At 40.9% G+C, this 8,907-nt stretch overlaps 1 pseudogene and 1 gene segment (V, D, J or C); both read right to left on the minus strand.

Annotated features, from left to right (window-relative positions):
* Window positions 1-517: 517 nt before the first annotated feature.
* On the minus strand, window positions 518-669 carry LOC130042295 (uncharacterized; annotated as a pseudogene).
* A 7,179-nt stretch (window positions 670-7,848) lies between these two features.
* On the minus strand, window positions 7,849-8,472 carry LOC130041674 (T cell receptor alpha variable 2-like). The segment is given in 2 exon segments: window positions 7,849-8,219; window positions 8,409-8,472. Coding segments are annotated over 2 exon segments (435 nt in total).
* Between the last annotated feature and the right edge of the window lie 435 nt (window positions 8,473-8,907).

Below are 8,907 nucleotides of genomic sequence, written 5' to 3' on the forward strand. Positions count from 1 at the left end.
GTCCTGATCTTTGGCTCTATCCTGAATCTTTCATAAAGACACAGAGAGTAGAAGAGTGATCTAAAATACCTAGGTTAACACTGAAGGCAAGCTTCAGTACCAGTAATGATCTTAAGAAGGTCTGTAGGTGCTATCAGGATTATCTATCTTAAAAATCATGCAGGTTGTAGTGTAGGTTCTTTAATTTCTAAATAGAGATATGAAACAACATAGGTGAATACAATCCCAGCACAGACCCCAGAAGTATGTAAAACAGGCACTTAAATACACAAAGGTCAGTTGAAGAAAGGATCCTCCCTTAGAAGGAAGTACTGTAGCACTATGTTCCCATTGTTCATCCATTTGCTTGAGCGGGGCCCAGTAATGTCTCCTTTGACTTGTTGTTATTGTGTTTGGCATATTGAATAAGTCAGGGGTAGCTTGGCAGGCTTTGTTGTGGGGGCAAGATACTCTCGGTAGCTTGCCAGGCTCTCCAAGAGGGGCAGAGGAATTGAACTTGGGTCAGCCAGGTTGTCCAAATGCAAAGCAAATGCCCTACCCTCTGTGCTATCGCTCCAGCCCCACATTTGGGGAAATCGCAGGGGTCAGCACATCCCAAGTGCAATGAATGGACCTCACCCTGGGAAAACCAGCTACGTGATCATGGTGTCTCCCCTGCCAGGTAAGAGAAGGAAGTAACCGGGGAAATTTATTCTCTCCACCAACCAGGAGATGAGTCCAGCATCTTTACTCTTTTGTCATTGTATTCTACAAAGAAGTTAATTTGTTTTGGGATATAATCCTTTCAACTATGTGATTTAAAATAAAACCGCCAACCACTTGCAGAATCATCCCGCACACATACATAGGTGTGCTAGCCAAGCCAGGGCCACCACAGCTTCATCTAAGGGCTCCCACCTGACTCACACTGAGTGGGCCAGAGCCCTACAGGATATTCTAAATGAGAGGAAGAAAGAGAGAGAGAGAGAGAGAGAGAGAGAGAGAGAGAGAGAGAGAGAAAGGGAGAGAGGGAGAGAGGGAGAGAGATGGAGGTGGAAGAAGGAAGGAAGGAAGGAAGGAAGGAAGGAAGGAAGGAAGGAAGGAAGGAAGGGAGGGAGGGAAAAGGGTGGATAGTATTAATATGAGCCAGAAGCTACAAGCAGCCATATTTAGAACATATTTAAATCCTCCTTATTTTAAGTTCTAGGACCCACTCCTCTCCTTCACAGCTAAGCTACCTCTACTTTTTCATATCTCTGCAGTTTAGCAATTTATCAAACTATTTTATATCTTATTGTTTGTTCATTTCTACAATCAACTTTTTTTGGTACAAGGACAGTTTCAAAAGTTAGAACTACACGGTTACAGAAATCACAGCATTATGGCTTAAGTGGCTGGCAGGGACATGGAACCTTTGGTTAAACCACACATCTAGAGGCAGGCTGGCATTCTAATCTGCCATTTAGTTGTTTACTTACTTGATTGAAATACTCAAATTCACCTTGTCTAAATTTCTTCATTGTAAAAGTGAAGCTGATGAAAATGGTTGTGAATTAAATAAGTACAAAATTATTTGAAATCATTTCTGACACACAAAAGATAGATCCCCCCGCCCCATCTACTTATGTTCCCTGCAGAGTACCCGGCAGATAAGAATTCAGTGGACACTTGTCAAATGAATGGATCCTGTAACTTTATTAAAATTTAGCATTTTTTTTAAAGCGGCATCCTTGGAGCCACAGCACCCTCTTGTGGAGGGATACAGTGTTTCAGAATAATGGTTTTTGGTTTTTTGTTTTTACTACATTAGTTGGTTTGTGTTCAGCTATCCCTGCAGCCCTTTCCACTGTGTCTGACACAGCACAGAAGTATACAGCAGAGTCGCTCCCAACGACAGATGGTTTCCTCAGGTGGAAAGAGGTCTGGCTCTTATCCAATTCAGCTTCAAAGCCGTGGTTGCCTTTAACCAGGTTGTTCCCTGTGAGGTATCTCAGAAGGAACTGGAGGCCTTGGTTGGGATATTGGACATACCAAAAAAGATAAGGGCTCCCGGAAAGCGAATAGTTACATTTCACAATCAGGGGGTCTCCTTCCATGACAGTGACCTGATTTTCCGGCTGTGTCACCGACTGGGCACTCAGTCCACCTGTAAATTAATCCACAGTGTATCAGTAAAGCTGCTGGAAAGAATGAAAGTGGCTAACACAAATGCAAAATGGGAAGAGAAGATTACTCACTCGGTGTGATGAGGATAAGTGTGAAGATGTATGCAGAGGACATGGCTTCAGCTTCTGTGACTAAGGGACCTTTCAAGGTCCACGTGAGCTGCAGATACTGGGCTCTCCAGAGGGGATTGCTTTTCAGAAATGGGCTTTCCGGTGCCTTCTGGCACTTGTTTCTTCTCTCTGTCGAACAAGCTGCTGGTCCAGGAACCCCAACTCTGTGAAGAGACAGGATGCTGCTTGGTTTCTAATCCCCTAACTGTCTTGCTACAGCGCCCCCTAAAGCCCACACTCAGAACAGGGTGTTTTTATTATCTGCTCCAAAGGTTTCCAGGTCTTATCAAAAATCTACCTTCTCTGCCCATTTATATTTTCTGTCAGTGACCAAAGCAGGGAATTAGAATCCAAGGGGGAAAGGCGACCCTTTGAATTAAAGTGGAATAAATTGTACTCTGAGTGCATCTATTCTCCCAAAGAAGAATAGAAAGAGCTATGCTTGGAATATCACGTTTCACTCAAATGAGAGAAAAAATCCGGAGTTCCGACATCAGTCGACGATCAAGAATCAGGGATGCTGTCTCATTTGCCAAGGTGTCAAAAATCAGATGGGCTGGTCATGTAATGAGATTTAAAGACGACCGCTGGACTAGAGCTGTTACTGACTGGATTCCACAGGATGTCAAAAGACCACGTGGCCGCCCACCTACCAGATGGTCAGACTTCTTCGTGAAGATCATGAACGATCGGTTTGAGGCTCTTCATGATCCCAGAGTGAACAGAGTGCCATTGGGGTACACTAGCACGCGACAGGGACAAATGGAGACGTTACTGGCGCCCGCTCGAGCAAATCGACGACTAACGGGAAGAATCTCAAATCTCAATCTCTGAGTGCATCAAGATTTAAATGGTTTATACACTCAAAGAGACAAAAAACAAAAAGGATGTTTAAGAGGATGAAAAAAATATTGATTTGATATTGAACAATTGATTAGAAGAAAAACATTTAGGACCTTATGCTTACTGCTCCACTATCCCAGGTGATGTTTTTCTCTGGCTGATATCACTGGGCCTATTCCAGAACAAAAGGCAGAACACCTCCCTACCAGGTGAGTCCCAGCAGCCTCCACACTCAACCTGTACCATATTAAGGGCCCACATCACATCTTCTGCCTGATCTTCAGCTTGCTATGCCACCATCCCAGGATGGGCAGAGAAGACAGAGATCAATCTCCAGATTAATCAGCACATTGCTGGAAAGGGGGTCAACTACAAGACTCATCCCCCAGCACAATAAATAAGAACACTAGAAAACCAATGGAGAAAGTACATAGAAGTCCACCAAGTTCAATGAGCAAAAGCAATATCACTAAAGATATTAACAGAAAAGTAAATCCTCAGACAGTGTCTGTAGTGACACCATGATGAGGATGTTCAATGAGTTCAAGGAAATAATGGCACAGGTCTAGCCAACAAAGCACAAGAAAGTGTGAGAGTTGACATGAAAAATGATGAAAAGCAAAAAAAAAAAAATCCCATATGGTGCCTGAGCACCGCCAGGAGTAATTCCTGAGTGCAAAGTCAGAAGTATCCCCTGTGCATTGCCGGGTGCGACCCGAAAAGAAAAAAAAATACAGGGTAAGTGATTTTTTTAAAAGTCACTAGAAGCTCTTAACAGCATAATAACAGAAGCTGAGCAAAAAATCATGGAACTCCAAGACAAGAAGGAAGAAAGCACTAGGAAACAGCTGAAGGTGGGAAATAGACTGAAAGAAATCAACAGCAAAACTGAGAACTATAGGATGAGTTCAGAGGAACAATGTAAGAATTATCAACATCCCTAAAGAACAGGAAGGCAAATGTGATAAAGAAGTGAGAGTAAGAGTAAGAACATTCTTCCCTGGGGAAACAATTTGTAACTGGCATAATGTAAAATTCTTTAACCAAAACGTACCTTCAGTTTTTCTCTAGACTGGCATGTTGGATCAGTCTAGAGAAATCAGTCTGGAGTGAATAGGATTCCTATTTTTAGAAAAATAAAAGCCAACTGGAAGCTTCTTAAAGCCTCCAGTAGAGAGGGGAATGCAAAGTGTGGCTTATGTAAAATAAAGAGTTAATAAAATGTAAATATTTCTATGGGGAAACTACTCAGGAAATATTAGCTCTGATTTAAAATACATACAGAGGGGCTGGAGCGACAGTTCAGCTGGTAGGGCAATTGCCTTGCACGCGGCCAACCCGGGTTCAATTCTCAGCATCCCATATGGTGCCCTGAGCACTGCCAGGAGTAATTCCTGAGTGCAAAGTCAGGAGTATCCCCTGTGCATTGCTGGGTGTGACCCGAAAAGCAAAAAAATAAAAAACCGTATAGAGGCATGTAAGCTGTTTTCATCCCAAAGGTGCTGGAGTCACAGGTACAGGACAGGGTGCTGCTGCTATACAAAGGATAATAGCTATTCATTCACAGCTTCTTAGAGTTTGAATAGATAATATGGGAAGAGGAAGGGCCTATTTCAAGAAGCTGTCAAGAAAATGCCGGCAATTTATTAGGTAATGTATTACAGGGACTCAAGCACCTCACATTCAGATGGTCTAAATTGTCTTTTAGAACTTCACCTTTTAATACTGCGTGAGTAATATCATTTTAGTTCAGTATCTCTATATTTTAGAAAGAAGCTCTGAGGTTCAAATGCTGCATTTTCTATTTTAATAAAACCACAGCAAAGATATAAATCATATGACTGATAAGTCATAGTTACACAACAAACATTTTGAGTGATTAAAACTTTAAATAAGTAAAGGTAAAGGTAAAGGTAAAGGCCCTCCCGTTGATCATCGATTTGCTCGAGCGGGCCCAGTAACGTCTCCATTGGAGACTTTGTTGTTACTGTGTCTGGCATATCGAATACTCTCAGTAGCTTGCCGGGCTCTCCGAGAGGGGCGGAGGAATCGAACTCGGGTCGGCCATGTTGGCCGCTTGTAAGGCGAACGCCCTACCCGCTGTGCTATCGCTCCAGTTCGATTCCTCCACCCCTCTCGGAGAGCCCGGCAAGCTACCGAGAGTATTCGATATGCCAGACACAGTAACAACAAAGTCTCCAATGGAGACGTTACTGGGCCTTCTCGAGCAAATCGATGATCGACGGGAGGGCCTTTAAATAAGTACATTGAGCTAATAGAAATCTATGCAGTAAGAAACCATTTTACCTGCTTGGTACCAATCAATGGAGTTCAATACTGTTTTATTTCATTTACCATTAAATGCATTGCCTTCGAAGAGGTCTCTTCTTCCAAAGGTTCATTTAGAAACTATCTGAGCATCCTGATAAATCTAGAAATAAACCTTGTCAATCAGTTGAAACTTAGGGGCTCTTAAAAGCATGACCAGTGCAAAGTGAGAGTGAGTATGGGTTTCATGATTGTATCCATTTATGTTCAAGCTCAAGAAACAAGTTCTACTTGAGAGGGATAGGGGCCCAACACATGAATAGCTTTGCAGTGGTCTATTTCACAGTTATTCAAATAAAAAAAAATAAAATAAATAAAATCTTTAAAACCTAAAACAAAAAGTTATGATTAAGGATACATATGAACATACAGGTAGAAAAATGCACCAAACAAGGTATATAAGAAGAGGTCTATGTTCTCATGACAAATGATTTTCCCAGCACTCCACCAACCCAAGAGCTCTTTGAAAACAATATTTCTGGCATTTGTGTGGAGTCTTCATCATTTAGGCATATGTGATCACTACCTCCATTTGCATCCTCTCTTCCTTCTCTGGAGAATGGGGAATGCTAAAAATTGAGAGATACTAATCATGCCCTGTTCTTTCTAGTGACCAGCCCCCATCCAAAACAACACCAAAAGGTGCCATATTAGGATAAAAGATATGGCTATCACCCAGAAAATTCTAATGGATTTGGGAGCTATATCAGGAAATGAGATCACAAACCAAATATTAGAACAAAATTTTCTGATTTTTTAATATATATTAATTTATGGCAGTATTAGTTTTGGACTGGAGTGATAGCACAATGAATAGGGTGTTTGCCTTTAATGCGGCCAACCCGGGTTCGATTCCTCTGTCTCTCTCAGAGATCCCAGCAAACTACCAAGAGTATCCCACCCTCATGGTAGAGCCTGGCAAGCTCCCCATGGTGTATTCAATATGCCAAAAACAGTAACAACAAGTCTCACAGTGGTGAGAAAATCGATGAACAACGGGAGGACAGTGCTACAGTGCTACAGTATTAATTCTATCTATCCCATCCCTTCAGGTATCTGTGTGTGTATGTTTTGTGTATATGCTTTTTTGCAGTGTAAAGAGTCAAACATGTCCTCCCACATATGAGAAAAGTACTGAACCACATGCCCAATCCAATTTTCTTAGACTTTTGAAATTTAAAGAATTTTTTTCACTCTGGGACAGAGACAAATTTATATATTTTTCACTGCTGGGACAGAGACAAATATATATATGTGTGTGTGTGTGTGTGTGTGTGTGTGAGTGTGTGTGTATTTATTATCTCACAGAGAAAGAAGAGGCATTTCAGACAGAAAAATACAAATCATACATGTGAAAACTCAGTTAATGTTACAGGTGTCAGCTGAAAAAAAATTACTCATAAATGATGTCTCTGCTCTGGAAAACTACAGAATCAGTGGTTGTAGAGGCTTGAAGTCATCAAGAAAAGAAAAAATAAATAATCAAACAGTTATTGCTGTGAAAAGACCATGCACAAAAGTCATACTCTCCTCCCAAACAGCTTCCCTTTGTCATGTTGCAAGTTACTGAACAAAGGAACCAGAGATAAGTTACACAGCCTAATACTCATATCAAATCTTTACAAGTTTTAGTTCTTTTGCTCTTCCCACAGCAGACAATGCCTGGTTCTGCAGAATAAGAGATCACTTTTAATAATATGTACAACATTCTTTTCGTGTAAGTAGATATCTCACTTTATCTCTTCTACAAGAATTGTGACTCTTTCCTGTACACAATAAGGTATCAACAAAAGACCAAAGGCAATACAATGGAAAAACTGATCTACACAACTGCGGAGGAGGTAGGGACTTTGAAAGAAAAGGTTGCTTTGATCCTTGGGGGAAGAAGGTGGGTACACTGGTGAAGGGTGTGGTGTTGCAATTATGTGCACAGGAAACTATCATTAACAGTATTGTAAATCACAGGACCTCAGTCATTAAAAAAGTTAAAAATAAATCATTCTTATATATAATTATGTTTCTATCTGTTAATGTGACTCACTTATACAAACTGCTTGTAACTGAAGCCAAAACTTTAGAAGTTTGAGGTCAGTACTCAGAAAAATCTAATGCCACCCCTTCATATTAAGGATATAAACACTGGGTTATATTGCTCTGAATAACCTCAGTAATAAATTTCTCTTTGAATTACTTCACAGATGTGACTGTTTTCAGTCAACAAGGATTGGAGAGTAAACTAATTAATGACACACTGGGATCCTGAAAAGTTGTTGACAGTAAGTAAAGCAGATCCTTTGACTTTCAGTAGCATTTTTAATCATGTCATCAGCAAATTTTTTCATGCAGCTTTGCTAAGCTATTGTGTCTAGACTAAATTTTTCTGATAGCTGTGCCAAATGGAAAAATCTTGTGGAACACCAAATTAGGGGAGAAAGTAGTAGGTGCTCATCTCTTTCTGACTCCATGGAAGACTGTGAACTTGTTTCTGTTTGACTCTACACAAGTCTCCCACCTCTGTGTCCTCCACAGCACAGTAGTAAAAGGCAGCATCTGCCACCTGCACATGAGGGATGAGCAAAGATGAAGAAAATCGTTCATAGGTCATGTTGTAGCGTCCCTGCTGAGAAGCTTTTGTGCCCTTAATAAGGAGTTTTAGTGCTTGTCCTGGGAAATAATGGTACCAGAAGAAGTTGTAAGCATTGGATATCGAGTGGTTGCAGGAGATTTCCACCACAGCTCCCTCGGAAGATACCACAGTGGAAGGCTGAGAAACTTGGTCCTTGCTCTCTGCAACTGCAGGAAACAAAAAAAGGTACCATAAATTAATAAAGAAATTAAGTTGTGGCTTTTAGTCACTATCCAATTTGCTGACTTGCCTTGTAGGTACAGTGGCTAATAATAAATCTGGCTATTTTTTAAATTTAAATTTGAAAACAATGGCATACAGTTCTCCAAAACTAGATGATAAAGGAGACCCCTCACCCTTACAGAGACAGCCAAGGAGAAGCCCCAGCCACACGAGCTCCAGCGTGTTCTTCAAAGTCATGGCCAGTGCACAGTTGGTTGCAGCCTCAGATATAAAAGTGAAGCTCACTAGGAAACCAATTCAAGACTTCCTGCTTTGCATTTTGACATCACCAGGCAAGATGTGTAAACTTTAAAAGCTGAACCACAGGTAATGATGTCAACTTTGCTTTGTACTGGGAAGATCATCTTAAAATGGAAAATACCCTTTCATTTGCGCAAATTTGTATTCAAGAAACTTGCTTCTTTCTCTAAGGGTGTCAAGAGTTTTGCAATAGATGCGAAACTGCTTTGTCATTCAAATTATAGTCATGTATTCATAAAACATATGCTGAACCTATTTGATAGGATGACATGCTAACATTGAACTCTAGTATTCAGAGTCCTATAAAGTCAGAAGGCTATGAAGTTCCATTCACACACATAGATCAGAAACTACATGTTCTGTCCTCCCATG

Source organism: Sorex fumeus, unplaced genomic scaffold (genome assembly GCF_029834395.1).
Source record: "Sorex fumeus unplaced genomic scaffold, SorFum_2.1 ptg000098l, whole genome shotgun sequence".
Taxonomy (NCBI): domain Eukaryota; kingdom Metazoa; phylum Chordata; class Mammalia; order Eulipotyphla; family Soricidae; genus Sorex; species Sorex fumeus.